The 22,571-nt window shown below is 37.8% G+C and overlaps 1 protein-coding gene across 1 annotated transcript in view; it reads left to right on the top strand.

Moving 5' to 3' along the window:
* LOC122731374 (fatty acid desaturase 2-like protein FADS2B) overlaps positions 1-22,571 on the top strand; it is a 52,813-nt gene that overhangs the window by 5,622 nt on the left and 24,620 nt on the right. Inside the window, exons 2-4 of the mRNA XM_043971428.1 lie at positions 10,106-10,216; positions 19,856-20,053; positions 21,384-21,485. Of these exons, the coding sequence (XP_043827363.1) occupies positions 10,106-10,216; positions 19,856-20,053; positions 21,384-21,485 (411 nt within the window). The remainder of the gene's footprint in view (positions 1-10,105; positions 10,217-19,855; positions 20,054-21,383; positions 21,486-22,571) is intronic.

Here is a 22,571-nt window from a genome sequence, read left to right as displayed (position 1 = left end):
AACCGTTCCAGCATCTTTGCCAAGAAAGCTCCAAATTGGGTCATGGAGAGTCTGAAACAACTGAATAACAACAATCTGATGTCAGAGAATTCAGGTTTAAAAGCTAGTCACTTCCTACCTTTGTGACCGAGAACAAGTTATTTAACTTTAGTTTCCTCATCCTTAAAATGGAGGGGGGTAGTATTAGGTGGCTTCTGAGGTCTCTTCCAGATTGAAATCTAAGATCTTAAGGGCCAATCTTCCATCTGCAGCAACACACACTGATTAGGAATACACTACGTACAGGCCCTGTACTGGGTTAAATGCCCTGCTCAGAGAGTGCTTGAGGCTGAATTTGAACTCAGGTCTTCCTGACTCTAAAGTCATTCACTCTTTCCATGATGCCACCTCATTGCTTGACATGAATATGAACTGATATGAAAATACAAAATGTCCCTAAAGTCTTCATGCACTTGTTACCTACATTTCTAGTTTTCCATGAGGGATCTTGGGAAGCTAGGTGGGGCAGTAGATAGAACACTGACCATGGAGTCAAGAAGACCTGAGTTTGAATCTAATTTCAGACACTTACTAGCTGTGTGACCCTGGGCAAGTCACTTACTCCAATTGCCTTAAACATTCAGGGCCATCTCCAGTTGTCCTGATATATGTCTTGCCACTGAACCCAGATGTCTCTGGAGAAGAGAGTGAGGTTGGTGACTTTGCACAGTTCTCCCTCACAAATCCAATTCAGTGCAAGTCATAAAATCACCCCAATGCCATGGTCCTCTTCGAGAATGAAGGACAAAGAACAACAATGCGAGGGACCGAACAGGAAGGTGAGGCCAGTCATGTCATGTGAAGGGCAAATGACAAACCCTTAATTCTCAATCATAAATTTCAAGATTCAAACCATTGATATGATCTAGTCCATCTTGCTACAGTAAAGAAGTGAAAGCCCAGAGAGAGCAGAGAACTTGCTCAATGTCACAGCACTAATTAATGTCCAAAAACTGCGTTTCCTAACTCACACACAGATGGCGCTCTTAATTGTAAGTGGCCCAAAATGAAATATTCCAGGTCTCCCTAACTTGGTTCGTTTGTCTTCTGTGGGTATACCTCAGATTGGCAACCTTCTTCTTTCCATGACATTTCTCTATGACATTATCCCACCATTGCCACCATGACCACCAAAAACCAGTTCTTTAGGATGGCTGGGCTAATGCCTCAAGAAAAGAAATCTTGAATTACACACTTTACATACTTTAAATATTCTTCATATATTACTGAAATCATTTCGTCACAGTCTCACAAAATGAGAAAGGTCCCCAGAGACCCCCAGAATTCAACCCATTTCTGACCAAGAATCCTCCCTCCAATATATCCAACAAGTGATAATCTAGCTTCCTCCTCCCCCTCTCCCTCCCCCCTCTTCTTCTTCTTCTTCTTCTTCTTCTTCTTCTCCTTCTCCTTCTTCTTCTTCTTCTTCTTCTTCTTCTCCTTCTTCTCCTTCTCCTTCTTTTTCTTCTCCTTCTTCTTTTTCTTCTTCTTCTCCTCCTCCTCCTCCTCTTCTTCTTCTTCTTCTTCTTCATCTTCATCTTCATCTTCTTCTTCTCCTTCTCCTTCTCCTTCTCTTTCTCCTTCTTCTCCTTCTCCTTCTTTTTCTTCTCCTTCTACTTCTTTTTCTTCTTCTTCTTCTCCTTCTCCTCCTCCTCCTTTTCAGAGGCAACCAGGGTTAAAATACTTACCCAGAGTCACACAGTACATGTCAAGTGTCTGAGGCCAGATGTGAACTCAAGTCTTCCTAAGTTCAGGGCCAGTGCTTTGTCCACTGTGCAACCTAGCAGTCTCCACTCAGTCTTTTCTTAAGGACTTCTAGTGATGGAGAACTCATGACCTCCTTAGGTAGCCCCATTGTCCATTAAAACAAGTCAAATCCCTTTTCTAGGTGACAACCTTGAATATATCTATTGTGAACCTCTCCCCCCTCCATCAAATCTTATTTTCTGAAGGCAAAATATTGCAGATCTCTGGAACAATGATTATTTGATGGAATACAAGCATCCTCAGGTCAGAGACTGTTTCATTTGTCTTTGTACCTCCATAATCTTGCAAAGGGCCTAACACACAGTGGGGACTCAGTAAATGCTTATTGATTTGTCTGAGTTTCTCTTCTCTGGTAAATGATCAGGTTCTGCTCTTGGGTAGGGCCCATATGTTTCAGGAAGCAGAGGGTGCCTCCTTCCTAGAGGTGTTCAATCATAATCTGAGTGGTCACTTGTCAGGTAAATTATAAAAAAAGATTCCTCTTCAGGTCCTCACAGGCCTAGATGTTTTCTGAACTCTCTTCCCACTCAGACATTCAGTGACTTTAATACTTTCTATCTGATGATTACACTATAGTAGACATTCTTAAGCAAATCTATGAAAAGTTAGTCTAAGGAAGACTTTGCATCCTTTTTCTGAATACTCTTTTTAAATTCATAAAATAAAATATATAAGATTATAAAAGAAAGCAATGACTCCATTATCTTTGCCAAGAAAACCCCAAATGGGGTTCCAAAGAATCAGATATGACTGAAGACAACTGAACAACAGAAGTTATGAAAAAAAGAATTAAGACCCAAGTTCACAGACATCACACCAAGGAAGCCCTGATTGACCAAATAATAGCTAGAATTTATATAGTGCTTTAGGGTTAACAAAGCACTTTACATACATTATGTCATTTGGTTCTCACAACAACCCTGAGAGGGAGGTGATATTATGCCTATTTTAAAAATGAGGAAACTGAGATTAAGTGACTTGTTTGTCTGAGGCAAGCAAAATTTGAACTCTGATCTTCCTGACTCTAGGTCTAGCACTCTGTTTATTATATCACTTGTCTCTATAGCAGCAAGAGAAGAGCCAAGATTAGGAGGGGATGGTGGAGACCATCCAAAGGAGGTTGGCCTTGGTAGAATAGGACGGAGGGCAGCGAGTTTCTTGACAACTATCAGAAAGGAAGTCCTGCTGTTGATGTCCAAAACAATTCTCTATGGCCCACCCCTCTACATACAAACACAACTCTACCTTATATCCTGGGTGACTCCCTAGGAATCCCAACCTTCCAGTAGAGAAACATGACTTGATGAAAAGCACTAAGGGTGGTACATTAATCCAGAAGATGAATGCTAACTCAGGTACCGCCCATATATGACCTCTATAGCATCCCTCATGACGTCTTTCTGAGAAAAGAATCCTAAGGACATAGGCTGGAGGGGAATAGGGTGTTGGTTGGGAAAACCTGGGTTTGGGTGCTACTCTGCAATTATAATGAAGGCCCTTAACCTTTTCAATCTTTGTTCCTCTCCGTAAAATGTCAAAAATGGTACCTGGACTATCTGTGTGACCCTGGGCAAGTCACTTAACCCTCATTGCCCCGCAAAAAAACAAAAAAACAAAAATGGCACCTAGTGCTGTTAAGACAATAAAGTGAGATAATGTTGGTACAATAATGTTGGTACAGGGCCTTGAAAACCCTGGAGAATTCCCTAAATGTGATCTGTAATTATGTTGTTTTTGTCCAGCCCATTTCCAGAAATCATAGTATAGTGGGAAGAGTATAATACGTAAACCCAGGTCTTTGGAGTCCAAAGTGTGGGTAGCTCTGACTCTTCCAAGTTATGTGACTGTGGGCAAATCATTTCACCTGACTTGGCTTCAGTTTCATCATAGGTAAAATTGGAATGAGATACTTGCCACTCCCCCTTTCATAGGATTATTGCCAGGAAATCATTCTGTAAACTTTAAGTTACATTCAAAGTTTCAAAACTGCAAACTCATAAACACTCCTCAAAACCTTGCTTTACTACAGAGGATTGTGCAAAGGCCTGGGAAATTACAGAGTTTAGAAAAGACAAACTTGGAGGCTCCTGGGAAATTTAAGGGTCCACAAGCACGTATTGAGCTCATACTGGGCACAAAGCACAGAGCGAGGTGGTGAGGATACAGAGACAAAAGTGAAGCTGCCTGCCCAAGGAGCTTATGTTCTATTGGGGTAAGCAAATATGCACATATAGTTACATGCATGCATACCACAGCACACATAGATAACTATAAGACATAATAAGGCTATTACAGAGGGGCAATCAGTGAGTCCACTGGAATTTAGGGGCAACTGATGGCACAGTGGAGAGAGTTCTAGGTCTGATGTCACAAAGACCTGCATTCAAATCCAGCCTCATTCATTTGCTAGTTCTGTTTGTTATTGCTGTTGTTGTTCAGTTGTATCTGACTCTTTGTGACCCCATCCGGGGTTTTCCTTGGCAAAGATACTTCCTACTCCAGCTCATTTTACAAATGAAGAAACCAAGGCAAACAAGGTTAAGTGACTTGCCCAGGGTCACACAGCTATTAAGTGTCTAAGGTCAGATTTGAACTCAGGGAGGGGAGGCTTCCTGATTCCAAGCCCAGTGCCAGCAGATCACTTAACTGCTGTTTGTCTCATTTTTCTCATTTGTAACATGGGAATAATGATAGCACCTACCTCCTGGTGTTGGTGTGAGGGTCAGATGAACACTCAGAATAGTACCTGTCATATGGTAAGTATTGTATAAATGCCAGCTATTATTTTTACTAAGTATCTATAGCATGGCAGACAGGATACAAACAGAGGTAGAAACCAGGCTGTGATCTCAAGAAACCGGCCTACAATTTAAGGGGGGACAGTATGTAAAAGTTATGTACAAACAAGGCATGTACAAGATGAATGTAGTACAGAGGTCAGCTTGGCCAAATAATTGCTATCTTAGTGGCTAGCCTTCCAGAAATGAGCTTCTTTCCATTGGACATCACACAGTTTACAGTGTGGATAATAATCAAAGTTTTCTCAGTCTGGTTGTTAGTGCTCCGTTGTCATCCCCTGAAGAAACTAAGTCCTCTTCCACAAAATAATGGGAAATTGAAATATAAACCATTTCTATAAGTTTTATAAGTTTAATTTTTAAAAATTATGGGGGGGAGGCAGCTAGGTGGCGCAGTAGATAGAGCACTGGCCTTGGATTCGGGAGGACCTGAGTTCAAATCCGGCCTCAGACACTTGACACTTACTAGCTGTGTGACCCTGGGCAAGTCACTTAACCCTCATTGCCCTGCAAAAAACAAACAAACAAACAAACAAAACAAAACAAAAATAAAAACAAAAACAAAAAAAAACACAAACCAAAAATTATGGGGGGGGGGAGGGCAGAACTATAGGCTTCCCAGTAACTCATCTCAATATCTAACAATCTCTATATGAGGATATTCTCCTGAGTAGTTCAAATGTTTTTTTATATTATTCTCTAATGTTAGAAAACTTTATCGTATGAGAAACTAACAAACTGAATGTAATTTAAATTATTTCAGTTTTGTTCGTAAAGTCCACAGCATTTTACTTTGAGTCTAGTTAGACATAGCCCTTCTTTCTATCGGGGAGATCAGTGGTCACAATGATGGTATATAGCTTCTCTAGAGCATGTTTTATCTAAAGTTTGTTGGCATTAACATTAACAATTAATGCCAGAGGGGCAGCTAGGTGGCACAGTGGATAAAGCACTGGGCCTTGGATTCAGGAGGACCTGAGTTCAAATCCAACCTCAGACACTTGACACTTACTAGCTGTGTGACTCTGGGCAAGTCACTTAACCCCCAACTGCCTCACCAAAAAAATAAAAATAAAAATAAAAAAACAATTAATGCCAGAGTCAGGTTATCCTCAATTTTTTGAGAAGACTTGTTGCTAAGGGAAAAATTGATAATGGCCTAATGACATTTTTTTCCTCCTTTTTGTCTAAATCATGTACCCATTTTGACTTTACTTTGGTATATGGTGTGAGAAATACCCAGTTTCTGCCATTCTGTTTTCCTGTTTTCCATTAGTTTTTGTCAAATAGTGAGTTCTTGTCCCAAAAGCTTGGGTCTTTGGGTTTATCGAATACTAGATTACTATGGTCATTTACGACTGTGTCATATGTACCTAGTCTATTCTCTTCATCCACCTCTCTATTTCTTAGCCTGTACTAGACAGTTTTGATGATTATTGCTTTATATAATTTTATATTTGGCGTGGTTAGGCCATCTCCCTCTCATTCTTTCATTAATTCTCCTAGATATTCTTTATCTTTTGTTTTTCTAGATGAATTTTGCCATCATTATTTCTAGCTCCATAAATATTTTCTTGGTAGTTTGATTAGCATGGCACTGAATAAATAAATTAATTTAGGCATAATTATCATTTTTATTATATTGGCTTGGCCTACCCATGAGCAACTGATATTTTTCCAGTTGTTTAGATCTGACTTTATTTGTGTGAAAAGTGTTTTGTAGGGGGCAGCTAGGTGGTGCAGTGGATAAAGCACTGGCCTTGGATTCAGGAGGACCTGAGTTCAAATCCAGCCTTAGAAACTTGACACTTAACTAGCTGTATGACCCTAGGCAAGTCACTTAACCCTCATTAGCCTGGGGGGGGGGAAGGAAAAAAAAGAGAAAAGTGTTTTGTAATTGTGTTCATTTAGTTCCTGGGTTTGTTTTAGCAGGTGGACTTCCAAGTATTTTATTTTGTCTACACTTACTTTAAATAGATTTTCTCTTTATAACTCTCTGCTGAATTTTGTTGGTAATATATAGAAATGCTGATGATTTATGTGGGTTTAGTTTATATCCTGCAACTTTGCTAAAAATAATTATTTCAAGAAGTTTTTAGTTGATTTTCTAGGATTCTCTAAGTATATCATCATATAATCTGAAAAAAGTGATGGTTTATTTCCTCATTGCCTATTCTAATTGCTTCAATTTCTTTTTCTTCTCATATTGCTATAGCTAACATTTCTAGTACAATATTGAACAATAGTGGTCATCTTTGCTTTACCCCTGATCTTATTGGGAAGGCTTTAGCTTATCTGCTTTACAGAAAATGCTTGCTAATGATTTCAGATAGATATTACTTACCATTTTAAGAAAAGCTCTATTTACTCCTACGCTTTATGGTGTTTTTAATAGGAAGGGGTATTTTCTTGTTGAAAGCTTTTTCTTCACCTATTGAGATAATCATATGATTTCTGTTCATTTTATTATTGATATTTGACTCTTCAGCCTCAGCTTCCTCATCTGTAAGGACAACTAGGTGGCACAGTGGATAAAGCACCAGTCCTGGAGTCAGGAGGACCCAAGTTCAAATCTTGCCACAGATACTATCTGTGTGACTCTGGGCAAGTCACTTAACCCCAATTGCTTTTAAAACATCAGGGGTCATCTCCAGTCATCCTGATGTATATCTTACCAATGGACCCAGATGACTCTGAAGGAGATAGTGAAGTTGGTGACCTTACATAACCCACCCTCACTTAAATCCAATTCAGTGCAAGTCATGGCATCAACTAATGTCATGGTCCTCTTTGAGAACAAAGGACAAACAACAACAAATTAAAAGTCCTCTATTTCATGGAGTTTCCAATTTTTCCCTGAAGGATTATACTCAGTTTCCCTGGGTATGTGATTCTTGTTTCTAATCCCAGCTCCTTTGCCACGACTATGAAAATCATTGTCCAAGTCCTTTGATCTTCTAATGTAAAAGCTGCTAAATCCTGTGTAGTCCTGACTATGGCCCAACAACATTTGAATTGTTTCTTTCTGGCTACTTGAAGTATTTTCTCCTTGACCTGGGAGCTCTGGAATTTGGCTATAATATACCTGGGTGTTTTCATTTTGGGATCTCTTTTAGAAGGTGATTGGTGGATTCTTTTACTTTCTGTTTTACCTTCTGGTTCTAGATATTAGGACAGTCTTCCTTGACAATTTCTTGAAATATGATGTCCAGATTCTTTTTTTAAATCATGATTTTCAAGCAATTCAATAATTCTTCAATTATTTTCTACATTCGTTGTTTTTCCAATAAGAAATTTTCCCTTTATTTTTGTCCCTTTTTGTGATATGTACATTCTTCAGCCTTGACTTTTTGGCCTTCGGTGCCTTTTACCTGGCTTCTTTCTTGGGAGGGGCAATTGTTTCCTTCTTCACCTTAGGTGCCATCTTGAAAGGAAAAGCCAGAATTGTATTCTTAAAATGTAGAATCCCTTTACATCGAGTGTCTTGTTGTGAGACTATCCAAATTATCTTCTTATCCTGGAATTTCATTGTAGTGAATATTGTTCCAGAAGTGTGACTATGCCTAAAAATCTTTCTGTTATGGAAAAATGTGGAAAGGAAAGATATTGGTCATAATGAAATTGACCAACCATCCCCATAGTAACTGAAGAAACAATGAAAACAGATGCATTCTCATGCCCATGTATTGCACTATCACTATGGATGAGTGCCCAAATTAAGAACTTATGTTTATAAAATGCTCCTTGTATGCCATTATTAATTTGGGCCTTACACAACACTGTACAAGTATTATCATTCCAACTTTGTAGGTGAGGAAATTGAGGCTTTACAAGGAAGTTGTAGAGCTGAGGCCCGAAGCCATGTCTTCTTAATCAAGTCCAGCCATCTTTTTGCCCCATCACACTCAGATGCAAGACTGTGCTTTTATTCAGAAGTTCAGGAGTGTTCTATCTGATTATGTTGCTTGCTCACTTTATCTGGGACACAATTAGCATTACATGGCTTCTAGATTGGAATGTGAGTCATAGAATGGGTGGCAAAGTGGATTGAGTGCCAGGCCTAGAATTAAGAAGACTGGATTTCAAGTTTTGTCTCTGTCATTTACTAGTTGTTTGGGCAAGTCTCTTAACCTCTGCCTACTTCAATTTCTTCATCTGCAAAATGGGGATCATAACATTGTATACCTTTTATGGTTTGGGGGATGATCAAATGAGATATTTGTAAAAAGAGTTTAGAACAGTCTGGCAATAATAGCAACTATATGAATTTTAAATAGTATTATAATTCCTGAAAGGGGCCTTAACATAGAAGACAGAATGTTAGAGCTAGAAAATACATTAGAAAAGAAAATGACAGAGGTAGGAGGGAATGTTGAACATAAAATACAGAATGTCAAAGCTGAAAGAGAGCCAACACCCTCCTTTGAGTTCTGGACATCTAAAAAATCTTATCCAAGGTCACAAAGCTAGTTAGTGGGATGTGTCTTGCTTCCTAATCCAGTTTTCATTTCACTGATAAGAATAGTTCACTTCTGGGGCAGCTAGGTGGCACAGTGGATAGAGCACTGGCCCTGGAGTCAGGAGGACCTGAGTTCAAATCCAGCCTCAGACACTTAACACATACCAGCTGTGTGACCCTGGGCAAGTCACTTAACCCCACTTGTCTCACCAAAAAAAAAAATTTATAGTTCACTTCTCCAGTTTGCTTTATGCCTTATAAAGTATAAAACATTCCCCATCGAAACTCATGTGATTAAGTTAGTGTGAATCTTCTTATCCTGATTTTTTATAAAAATGGAAACTGATGTTCCAAAGAGTTAAGGGATTTGCTGAGGGTTACACAGCTTGTGACTGTCAGATACAGGGTTCAAATACATATTTCTTCTAACTCCAAATTCATTGCTTTTTACTCTATGGCACATGATCTCCCCCTATACCATCCTAGACAGACTATATTTCTTGATTCTAAATCTGATCCTGTATCCATCGTGTCACATTTTCTATTTAAAATCCAATGGAGAACCTTGGTATATTAGAGGAAACTGGTGAGTTCTTAAAGCAAAGAATCCTTTTGCCAAAAGAATTTTCTATACAATGAAGAATTATTTCATAAGAACTTTCTTTGAAGAATCATTTTGTAATAAGAGGATATTCTCTCCATTTTAGCAGATTTTCATGTAGTAAATTCTTTCAAGGTAGTTTTACCTACATTTTGCAAAGACTATTCATCCTGACTCCATTGAATAAAGTGACTGGGATCAGACATATTTTTACATTTTTAGGAGCTTAGTCTTCAGATCATTATATTGTCAATGCCTCAAGCTGAATTTATTCATCATTTGAACAAAGAGAGACTCTAGAGGATTCCCTAATGATCTGTGATGGCACTGAGTTAAACCTCCAAGAAGGGGAAAACCTACAAGGATGATGATGATACAAGTCAAATTGATCACTGGAAAATTAATGTTTCTTTTTTTGTTCCTCTGTTCTTCCTATTTCAGGATGTGTTCTTGGCCATGCATCTGGACCAGGAGGTGGTGCAGAAGTATCTAAAGCCCCTGCTGATTGGGGAACTGGCCCCTGGGGAACCAAGTCAGGAAAAAAACAAAGACGTAAGTGAAATCTCCATTCCAATGGGTAGTAACTTCTCAGGAAATTCTCCAGGAGCCATTTGGGTGCTAGGAATTTCTTTGGGTCCCTCTGAATACAACTGCTGCTGAGCATTAATGAAAAACCCAGAGCTATCTATCAGAGGGCAGAACAACTAGGATTTGGTCTCATGGTATTTGATGTAGAAGGAAATGAATATGAGACTTGAAAGTTCTCGAAGGTAATGGCCACATTTATTCTGTTATGTTGGAATATCACTTTCCTAATGCTTTTATCTCATTCCCCATTCTGGTATGTTTTAACTCATTGCTAGCCACCAGTAATGAACACCTCAGTCCAATTTAACCAACCAATTAGCTTTAACAAATATTATATTTACTTTTCAGAGACAGAGGGAGGAAAGGAAGAAAGAAGGAAGGGAGGGAAGCTATATGTTTACACTTTAATGTACTTTCACATATATCATCTCCCAAGCCTGCAAGTCATGGATTATAGTCATTGTTCTTGGAGCACGGCAAAAAGCATTGTATCATCATGTGTCTATGACTGCTTGAATGGAGCATTCTAGAATACTGCTCTCTAAGGAAAAGGGGATATCGCATATACTATTAATCCTCCCAAAGTGAGTTTGTTCAACAATTAGGTTTTTATTCTTGGTGATCATGAGAGAAACCGTTTCACAGGGAATAGAAAGTTGGATTCAGTGTCAGGATGTCCTGCCTCCAGAACCTACTGGCTTTGAGACCTGAGATGAGTCATGTAAAGTCCCGATGCCCCTAAGAAACTCTACAGGACAGCTTAGTGGTGCACTTGATAGAGGATAGGCCCGGGAGTCAAGAGGACCTGAATTCAAATCTGGCCTCAGACAATAGCTGTGTGACCCTGGGCAAGTCACTTAACCTCAATTGCTTCCAAAAAATTTAAATCCCATCTCTCTAAGTGATGAATTGTAGGGGAAATGCTGATATGAATAGAATAAGTTGAGGAGTTCCCTAATAGCACATAGATCAAATCACAGATGAAATCTAAAAAAGAGAGAAAATTATCATGCTTATAGCTAACATTTATATACCTCCTTTGTCCAAATCTGATGATATTGGTATAGGAAATCTCTCTCTACCAATAAAGATGGGCCATGGCTCTACCAGCATGAGATTGGGGTCCTGAAAAGTTAAGCAAATTCCCAAAGTTCATAGAGTCCATTTTGTGTCATATGAAGGACTTGAACCCTATTTGTCCTGGTTTATAACCGACTAGTAAGTCACTACACCATACTGCTCTTTAGAGAGTATGTTTACATGCATTATCTCATCTTCTCATAAAAGTATGGAGAAACAAATTGTGCAAGTATTATTGTCCTCTTTTTATAGATAGGAAAATTACATCTCGGAAAGCCTGGCTAATTTACCCAAGTTAAGGTCACAGCTAGGGATGGGATCCAAGTTACCTGACTCCTCCCTCCACCAGACAAAACATTGACAAACCTCAGAAGGAGGAGAATCTCTCCTATTTCTAGAGATGTCTTGAGATCAACCAATCAATCAAAAACTATAAGTTAATTAACCAGCTATACCATGCCAGGCCTCATGCTAAGTGCTGAAAATACAAAGAAAAGAACAGCCTTGGTTCCTCAAGGGTTGGACTAAATGGATTCTTTTTTTAAAACTAAACAAATATTTTTGACTAATCTTCTCCATTCCCCTCTATTCCCTCCAAACTGAACAAGTTAAAAGGAAAAGGAAAGAAAAACAAATCCCTTAATATGTCCCTTAATATGGCAAAACAAATCCCTACATTGGCCATGTCCAAATTGTATGCTTCTGTTTGAATGAATTTTAAGTCTATCGCCTCCCTGACAGGAGATGAATGGCGCGTTGTATCTCCAATCTTTTGGACTCATGGTTTATCATTACAATGATAAGAGTTCAAAATTTTTTTGCAGTTGTTTTTCACTATCGTGTTTATATCATGACTGTTGTATTCCTAGTTCAGATGAACCAGAGGCTCATGGCTTCTAAAACTCTTCTGGTTTCTCTGTATTATGTTTTGCATAGAGCACTGTCCCTGAAGTTGGGAGGATCTGAGTTCAAATTTCACCTCAGCTCTGTGACCCTGGGCAAGTCACTTAACCCCAATTGCCTTAAACATCTGGGGCCATTTTCAGTCATCCTGACATGTATCTTGCTTCTGGACCCAGATAGCTCTGGAGGAGAGAGTGAGGTTCAACATTTTGCACAGCCCTCTCTTAACTTAAATAAAATTTACTGCAAATCATGCCATCACCCCAACATCATGGCTCTCTCCAAGAACAAAGGACAAAAAACAACAACAAATAATACTTGAATTCGCTCTAGCCCAAGACTTCACATATTAAAAATACCCTCTGTCTCCGTGTCCTCTCCCTCTGATTGGCTGGTCTCCCAAGAAAATCCATTTTAAGGAGTATGTCTTCATTCCACTCCTGACTAACTCTCCTCTCCTCCCAGACTTTCTCTAAAATGTGTTTGCATACAGTACCTTCCTCCCACACACATACCCTTCCAGCTTCCTTTTATGTAATGATTTCCCTCCTTAAGGTCAGATGCTCAGGGTCATGGACTTTCTTTCTGCCCACATTTCTAGATTTTGTGATTGACACATCAATTCAATGATTGACACATTGAAATAGCCTGATAAATGCTTGTTGACTTGATTTGACTTTACAGAAGCTTGTTTTGCTTTAGACTTCCTATGTGACAGCACTCTTTGCTACAACATTATTTATACAGAGAACTGAGGAAGAGAAGGAACTGATATGAGAAGGATGCCAATGCGTGTCTGAATCCCCTAGTCCTGAAGCAAAGAGAACTGGCATACAGCTGGTATTAGTTCTGATTCCCCATAAGTTGCTTGGGAGCACAAACGAAGGCTAGTGAAATGCAAATTACCTAGTGTGGGAAGAGGGCAAGAAAAATCTGAGGTCTAGCTACTGCCATCAAAGGAGGAGTCAGAAAGTTAGCAATATAGAGATATAAAGGGAAAAAAAACTGAAATGACCAAAGACCTCAAGAGGGATCATGATCTAATTTGTATAGTGTACTAAGGTTTGCAAAGTACTTTAGAATATTGCCTTTTTATCCTCACAAAAGTTCTTTCCTTGCAAAGGCTGAAGACAACAAAAATACAAGAAAGGTAAATGAGTGCAGCAACCAGGGAAGATATGGGTAACAAAATGCATTATTCTAAGAAAACAAACAAAAACCCCCCAAAACAAAAGACTCTTAGGTGTTAGCAACAAAATATCACCAGAGAGACCATTAAGAATTTTCTTCCTAAAAGTACACAAGGAAACAAAAGGGAAAGCAATTTTTAAATAAAAGTGATAGTAGAGGAATCTTATAAAGGTTATAATCTGCAGAGATTTGGTGCTTAAAGAGACCATTCATCTTGTGATAGCATAATAACAAACTGTATAATAAGAAACACAGAAGAATACCCACCATGAGGAAATACTTCTATTTTCTTTGTCGTCTTCAGGAATTAGTATTTCTAAGACTAAAGGACAACAGGATCAAGGGACAAGATATATAAGACAATGACATAGAAACTGTTTAGAAGAGAAAACTTAAAATATAAACAAATTATATGAAGAATGCAGATATCAAAAATTAAATAAATTTAAGGTACATGAATCAAAGTCTTGAAGAGCAGAAAGAGAATGGAAATAATGAAGAGAAGAGAATCAAAGAAATAAATCAATTTTAGAAAAAGACACAAAGAATGAAATTATGAAACTGATGAACAAAACTATCTGAGGGAGCATAGGAAGGGTGATTTAACTTCACCACCTAACTGAAAAAATAGAATTAGAAAACTATGTAAAAGAAGAAAAAAATGAACAAATAAAGGAACCCAAGAACTAGTGAAAGAGGTAACAAATGGAAGGAGTGAAGCTTTACAATGAAGGAAATAACATTGCTTTAAAGTAGTTCAAGCTAAAACTCCTGAAGAAACAAATACCAAAATTCTAGGGTGCATCTAAAGTAATTCTTTTTTTGGGGGGGGGGCCTGGGCAATAAGGGTTAAGTGACTTGCCCAAGGTCACACAGCTAGTAAGTGTCAAGTGTCTGAGGCTGGATTTGAACTCAGGTCCTCATGAATCCAGGGCCAGTGTTTTATCCATTGTGTCACCTAGCTCTCCCCTAGCTAAAGTAATTCTTAAGGGGAAAAACTTTATCTCTAAAACCCACATTAACAAAATAGAAAAGGAAGTGAAATGAATATGCATTTTAAAGTTTTAGAAAGCAGACAAATGAACCTAAAATAAACACAAAACAGAAAACATTAGAAATTATAAGAAAAATAAACTAGAAACAATAGAACTATAGAAGTGATAAATAAAACTAAAAGTTGGTCTTTGAAACTAAAAGTAGTCTTTGAAAAGACTAATAAAATTGATGAAACTTTAGCAAATCTGATTTTTTAAAGGAGAGCAGAAAAATCAAATCATCAAAATAGCAAAGTAAAATCAAAACAAAACCAGAAGAAATAAAAATGTCAGAATCTGATCTAGTTGTTGCTCCCAAGCAAATTCTGGGGGATTAGTTGTATGCTACCAAACATGAGAACACAAAAGAAATAGAGGAATGCATTCAAAGTATAAAATATTCTAATAAACATAAGACCAAATGGAGATATTAGTCCAATTTTGTTTAAAAAATAAAATTAAATATAATGATTCTACCAAAAGTGGTAAAGGGATAAGCAAAGTGATAGAATTCCTTGTCCAGATAGACTCACAGGAGAATTCTACCAACTTTTAAAGAACAATGAGAGGGGCAGCTAGGTGGCAAAGTGGATAGAGCACCAGCCCTGGAGTCAGGAAGACCTGAGTTCAAATCCGGCCTCAGACACTTGACATGTATTAGCTGTGTGACCCTGGGCAAGTCACTTAACCCCAATTGCCTCACCCCCCCCCAAAAAAAAGAACAATGAGTACCAGTATTCTCACAATTGACAAAGAAAGCACCCTACTGTACTCCTTTTATGAGATAAATATATTCCTAATACCTAAGTCAGGTAAGAATAAAACATAAGTGAACTATAGACCCATATCATTAATGAATATTGATGAAAAAATTTAAACAAAACATCAGACCACAGTGATTCATTCTCAAAAAAATCATTCATTATTAGAAAGTTGGAGTTATCCCAGAGATACAAGAACAATGTAACATTAAGAAAACACCAACATAATAAATCATATTTAAAACAAAAACAACCAAAATCACATTATCTTCTCAATAGATATAGAAAAAATCTTTGACAAAGGGAAACACTTATTTATGCCTTAAAAACAACTACAAATTATAGATATAAAGGGATTTTTAATATCTTAAAAAGTATATGTCTAAAACCACAAGAAAACCATATGGCATGAGGATGCACTAGTTTTCCCAATAAATACATGAATAAAGCAAGGTGGCCCACTATTGCTTTAAATAGTTCTAGAAATGTTAGCAACAAAACAAGAGAAAGATATTAAAGGCATAAACATAGGCAAAGATGAAATAACATGATGTATACTTTGAATCAGCAAGGATAGTAAGAATATTTATAGCTTCAGCAATGTTACATGCTACAAAATAAAACCTCAAAAATTAACTACATGATAACATACTGTAACAGCAAATCCAAGAAGCAATGATAAAAATGGAAATCCCATTCTAAATAACTGTAAAATCCATAAAACATCTGGGGAACAATCTACCAAAGCACACAGAAGACTTGTAAAGATTCAATTACAAAATATTCCTTAAAGAATAAAAAAACTCAAATAGCTAACATAATATTCAGTGCTCATGACTAGGCCATGTCAATATAATAAAAATAACAACACTACCAAAATTAGATTTTTTAATGTTCCAATCGAATTATAAAAAAAAAAACTTACAGAGCTAGATAAGATAAATTCTTTTGGGAAAAAAATCTGTAATATGAAGGGAAACAATGAAAGGAGGGAGGGGAGAAGGAGGAATAGCAATTCCAAACCTCAAACTACATTATAAAACTACATTCACTAAAACCCTCTGCTTTTAACTAAAAAGTAGAGAGGTAGGTCATTGGAGCAGATTTGACAAGAGGGAATTAGAAAAAAAATGGAATTCAGTAACAGTGTTAAATAGAAAACAAATATTTAGGAAAAATGTTTTTTCAATATCTGGGAAAAACAGAAAGCAGTTTGTAGGAACTAAACATATTAACTCTTTATACTATATTCTACGATACAATTTAGATGTATTTGTGATCTTAATATTAAGTTCATAGTGTTAAAAAAAAGTAGAAAAGAAATTGATCTCTCTCACACACCTATGGGTAGCATATGTAATCTTTACCAAATAAGGGATAAACCAATTGCAAAAGATAAAAGAAATAACATTGGTTATATAAAACTGAAGATCTTCTGTATAAACAAAATTAGGATAAAAGAGTTGGTTGTTGAATGGGGAAAAAATATCTTTGTAACTAATTTCTCATATAAGGGTTTGTTATTATATATATATATATATATATAATGTATATATGTTTGGATAAATATATGGAGTGTATAAGGTGTTCAAGGAGGACTAGGACTTCCAGTATGAGGGCTTGCTGAGTCCTTTTCAGGGCTGCTCACCTACCTTTGGTGTCTATCTGGTATTCAATTCTCACTTGTGACTCCAAGAAGCTGTTGCATGTGTAGAAGCCACACCTTGGTAAACTGTCTCAGAAGACCGGTTAAACCAGATTGACAGTAATTGATGGGCATCAAATCCATTAGTGAGTTTAGGGGGGTATCTGCCCCAACCATGTGAAAATTTCCTTTAGTGGACTGGATGGATGAGAATAATTTGTTCCAACAGCCTTGAAGGTAGCTGAAGCAGGCTCTGTGGAACACAGAACTTGGTCAGACATCAAAGATGTCTGCATCCCAGGTCATCACCAGTCATACCGACTGTTATCTTGCCACTGGGCTTCAGTGACTTTGGAAGAGGAAGTGAGGCTGATGACTTTGTTTAACGTTGCTTCACTTAAATACAAGTTATAGACAAGTAAAGATATCACCCAGTGATGTCATTGGTCTTCTTCTAAAACAAAGTACAAGCAACAACAACAATAACATATGTATATATTATAATACATATATATGTATACATATAAAACATACATTTAAAAAATAAAATTTATTTCCAGTAGATAAGCAAGGGATTGCAAAATATTCATAAATGTGAAAGAATGTTCAAAATCACAAATAACAAGAGAAATGCAAACAAAAACAACACTAATATTACACCACAAACCCTGAAATTGGCAAAGACAACAAAAGATGAGCATTTTCAACATTGTGGGGAGAGGCACACTGTTCCATTGTTGGCAGAGCTATCAACAGTACAACCATTTTGCAAAGATAATTGGAATTATGATAATAAAGTAACTAAAATATCCATAACATTTGAACCAGAGACTCTATTATTGGAATTATACTCCAAGGATGCTTCCAATAAGAAGAAAGTCCCCATATCCACCAAAATCTTTAAAGCATCACTTTTTGTGATAGCAAAGAATTGGAAGCAATGTAGATACATTTTGACTGGGTAATAGCTAAACAAATTATCATACATGAATGTAACAAAATATTACTGTGCTGTCAGAAATGGCAAATATGGGGTCAACTAGGTGGCACAGTGGACAAAACACTGGCCCTAGATTCAGGAGGACCTGAGTTCAAATGTGGCCTCAGACAATTGACACTTAATAGCTGTGTGACCCTGGGCAAGTCACTTAACCCTCATTGCCCTGCAAAAAAAAATGGCAAATATGATGAATATAGAGAAGCAAGAAAAGATCTATATGAATTGATACAGAGAAATAAGCAGATCCTTCCCCCCCCCCAAAAAAAAAAAACATTATACACAAAAACTGCAAAATGTAAATATGGAGGGGCAGCTAGGTGGCACAGTGGATAGAGCACCAGCCCTGGATTCAGGAGGACCTGAGTTCAAATCCAGCCTCAGACACTTGACACTTACTAGCTGTGTGACCCTGGACAAGTCACTTAACCCCAATTGCCTCATCAAAAAAACAAAGTAAATGTGGAAAAATGACCATTAAAGAAATCCATAAATGAAACTAAGACATCAATGCACTGTTGGTGGCATTGTGAACTTACCCACCCATTCTGGAGAACAATTTAGAACTATGCCCAAAGGGTTATATAAAATTATGCATACTCTTTGATCCAGGAACACCACCACATTTTTTAAAGGGAAAAGAATCCATTTATACAAAAATATTTATAGCAAATCTTTTTGTGGTGACCAAAAACTGGAAATCAAGGGGATGCCATCAGCTGGGCAATGGCTGAACAAGTTGTGATATAAAATTGTAATGGAATATTATTGTGCTATAAGAAATGACAAGCAGCATGACTTCAGGAAAACCAGGAAAAACTTATATGAACTGATACAAAGTGAAGTAAGCAGAACCAAGAGAACATTGTACACAGTAACAGTAATACTGTACGATGAAGAAATGTGAATGACAGCTACTTTCACAAATACGATGATCCAAGACAGTCCCACAAGGGACATGATGAAAAACCCCATTTAGCTCCAAAGAATGATATTGTCTGAATACAGACTGAAGCATTCTATTTCTCTCTTTCTTTTTTCTCTCTTTTTTCTTTCTTTCTCTTTCTTTCTTTCTTTTCTCTTTCTTTCTTTCTTTCTTTCTTTCTTTCTTTCTTTCTTTCTTTCTTTCTTTCTTTCTTTCTTCCTTCCTTCCTTCCTTCCTTTTGGTCTCTTTTTTATTCATCTTCTTGCACAAAATAACTAATATAGAAATGTTTTACATGATTACACACGTATAATCTATATCATATTGTTTACCATCTCAGGGAGGGGGGAGAGAAGGGAAGGAGGGAGGGATAGAATTTGGAACTAAAAACCCCAACAAATGTTTTTAAATGTTTTTACATATACTGAGGAGGATAAAATATTATTTGAAAAAGGAAATTCATAAGTGAATATCACAAAATTACCAAAAACATGAAGTGGCTCCACAAAAGAGATAGGGGAAGACACCCCCACCCTTTGAATAAGTAAAATTATCTGCTGTCGGGAGCAGCTAGGTGGTGCAGTGGATAAAGCACTGGCCCTGGATTCAGGAGTACCTGAGTTCAAATCTGGCCTCAGACACTTGACACTTACTAGCTGTGTGACCCTGGGCAAGTCACTTAACCCCCATAGCCCCACAAAAAAAAAAAAATATCTGCTGTCAGGAGATAGTGAATTACCTTCACTGAAAGTCTTCAAGTAAAGACTGTGTGAACCTTTGTGAAGTCTGTTAAAGATGGTATCTTTTCAAGCATAGGTTAGGTCAAGTGGGCACTAAAAGCCATTGTAGCTCTGAAATTCTCCGATTACATGTCTCTCAGAAAAAAAGGTTCTGGACTTTTTACTTGGCATCTAGTATGTGCTTAATGAGTGTTAATTGACTACCTAACTCTAGAAGTTCGGGAAAGTATTTTTGGTTTTGTTTTTAATTGAAAAGACTTGAATCAAGGATATCAATTAAGTCAAAGCCATTCTAAATCCCACTGACTCATTTTTTTTCCTCTTCAGGCCCAGCTGGTGGAAGATTTCAGGGTCCTGAGGAGGACAGTTGAGGACCTGAACTTGTTGGAGCCCAGTCTCCCTTTTTTCTTCATGCACCTCATCCAGATTCTATTTTTGGAAGCTTTGGTTTGGTTCATACTAAGAAGCTTTGGCAATGGCTGGCTCATTACAGCACTTATTTCCTTTCTACTCACAGTTTCCCAGGTAAGAAATTCTCTGAAAAAAATAAAGCTTGGGCAGAAGGTATAGTACCCCTTTTCCTTGCCTAGGCCCAGGCCTTCTGCTGTCACTAGCCACCAAATATATGCAAATGTTTTTACCTGGCTCCACTGAACCCTCCATAACCACAGACTTTTCTCCCTGCAATCTTGATACATGATAACACCAAGGTGGTTTTCCTCTATTCCTTGCCCTTATCAAACTCTAGTTTTTGTCATATATTTTTATATATATTCCATGTTCTCTCTACATCCATTAGTATGTCAGATAATCTACTTGAAGATATCAATTCTGTTGTCTCATTTTTCTTTCCCAAGCACTGAGCACAACTCTTAGAAAAAGTAGGCAGACAGTAGGAATTTGTTAAATTGAGTTGAATTTAATTTCTTTGATAGCTACCTTGAAATTCAGAATTGTCCCCAAGATCATTAGGGCAGCTAATGGATAGAAGGCCAGGCCTAGAGTCAGGAGGATCTGAGATAAAATCCAATTTTAACTACTAGCTAAGTTACCCTGGGCAGGCCACTTAACCCTGTTTGCCTCAGTTTCCTCATCTGTAAAATGAGTTGGAAAAGGAAATGACAAACCACTCCAGTGTCTTTGCCAAGAAAATCCCAAATGGGATCACAAACAGTCAGACACAACTGAAAATGACTAAACAACAACAACCCCAAGATCGTTAAGCCAAATATTCCCCCCCTAATGAATTCAGCATGATGTGAAGGAAAGAATATTGGGTTGGGAGCCAGAGAATTGAGGTTCTTATCCCAGCTCTGCTGCTTACTGTATGTCCTTGTGCATGACATGTTCCCTCTCTGTGCCTCTGTTTCTTCATTTGAGAAATTAAGGGGTTCGGGGCATCTAGGTGGCACAGTGGATAGAGCACTGGCCCTGGAGTCAGCAGTACCTAAGTTCAAATCCAGCCTCAGACACTTGACACTTACTAGCTGTGTGACCCTGGGCAAGTCACTTAACCCCAATTGCCTCACTAAAAGAGAGAGAGAGAGAGAGAGAGAAATTAGGGGTTTCAACTTAATGGCCTCTAAGTCTCCTTTTGGGTCTAAATGATCTAACAATTTAATAATAACATAACTATTCCATCAATGCAGATGACAATTCCTTGGTTATTTAGAAAATAATTTTTTGGAGTTGCAACAGCCAAAAAAAGTTGTTATCCTATGGCCTGCCTCATGATGGGTAACTCCAAACTTAGTCATTCTGGTCTGTCCACAACAGATATTTAGACAGAAATGCCCTGCCAAGCTTTCCCAGGTCTGCTTTCAGCCTCATTACAATTCTGACTTTTGTCCCTTAGGCTCAAGCTTCGTTTTTGCAGCATGATGCGGGACATCTCTCCGTTTTTAAGAAATCCAAGTGGAATCATCTTATGCATAAGCTGGTAATGGGGCAACTGAAGGTATGGACAATTAAGAGGAGGTTCATAAGCATTCCCTTAACCCTTCTGAACTGGGAAGGAACAACAGGTTCTCAGAACACTTGAGATGACAATTGAAAAATCCCAGCCCAGTCATGCATGTTTAAGACATAATCACTCTGCTCCTACTCATTCATACTTAATACAACATTCTAAACAAGCTTGCTTATTTTTCTGAGTCATTACAGAAAGAATGGGAAAAACAAAGTATCTAAATACCTAGTACTAATAGCTTATCTTTATAGAGAGCTTTATACCCAATAGCCCTATGAGGCAAAAAATATAAATATTGCCTCTATTTAAGATATGAGAAGGAGCAGCTAGGTGGCGCAGTGGAAGAGCACTGGCCCTGGATTCAGGAGGACCTGAGTTCAAATCCGGCCTCAGATCCTTGACACTTACTAGCAGTGTGACCCTGGGAAAGTCACTTAACCCCCATTGCCTCACCAAAAAAAAAAAAAGAGAGAGCGAGAGCGAGAACGAGAGCGAGAGAGAGAGAGAGAGAGAGATGAGAACTCCAAGACCAAGAGTGATGAAGTGATATACTGCACACATATGATGAATTTCATTGATTCTCATTTACAGTTGCCTTGAAAAATCCAAATAGTCCCCCAATATAAAGAGGACCAATATTCTCTCCTAATGAATACAATGTAATGTAAAAGAAAGAGCGTTGGGTTTGGATATTCTCACAATTGTTCTGTGAAAGGGTAGTTTAAGTGAATGAGGCTTGAATTTAGAGTCTGAAGATCTAACTTTGATGCCTGGCTTATTTTCTGTGTGAACATGAGAAGGTCACTCAACCTTGAAGTCAGTTTCCTTATCTACCAAATGGTATCAAATCTAGTGTGAGAAAATCTCTTCATACTCCTTTAAAACATGGAGTCTAGGGGCAGCTAGGTGGCGCAGTGGATAGAGCACCGGCCCTGGAGTCAGGAGTACCTGAGTTCAAATCTGGCCTCAGACACTTGACACTTACTAGTTGTGTGACCCTGGGCAAGTCACTTAACCCCAATTGCCTCATTAAAAAAAAAAAAAAAAACAAAAAACAAAAAACAAAAACAAAAA

Source organism: Dromiciops gliroides, chromosome 6 (genome assembly GCF_019393635.1).
Source record: "Dromiciops gliroides isolate mDroGli1 chromosome 6, mDroGli1.pri, whole genome shotgun sequence".
NCBI lineage: Eukaryota > Metazoa > Chordata > Mammalia > Microbiotheria > Microbiotheriidae > Dromiciops > Dromiciops gliroides.
The sequence above is the reverse complement of the archived record's forward strand: the minus strand, read 5'-3'. Positions and strand labels throughout refer to the sequence as shown.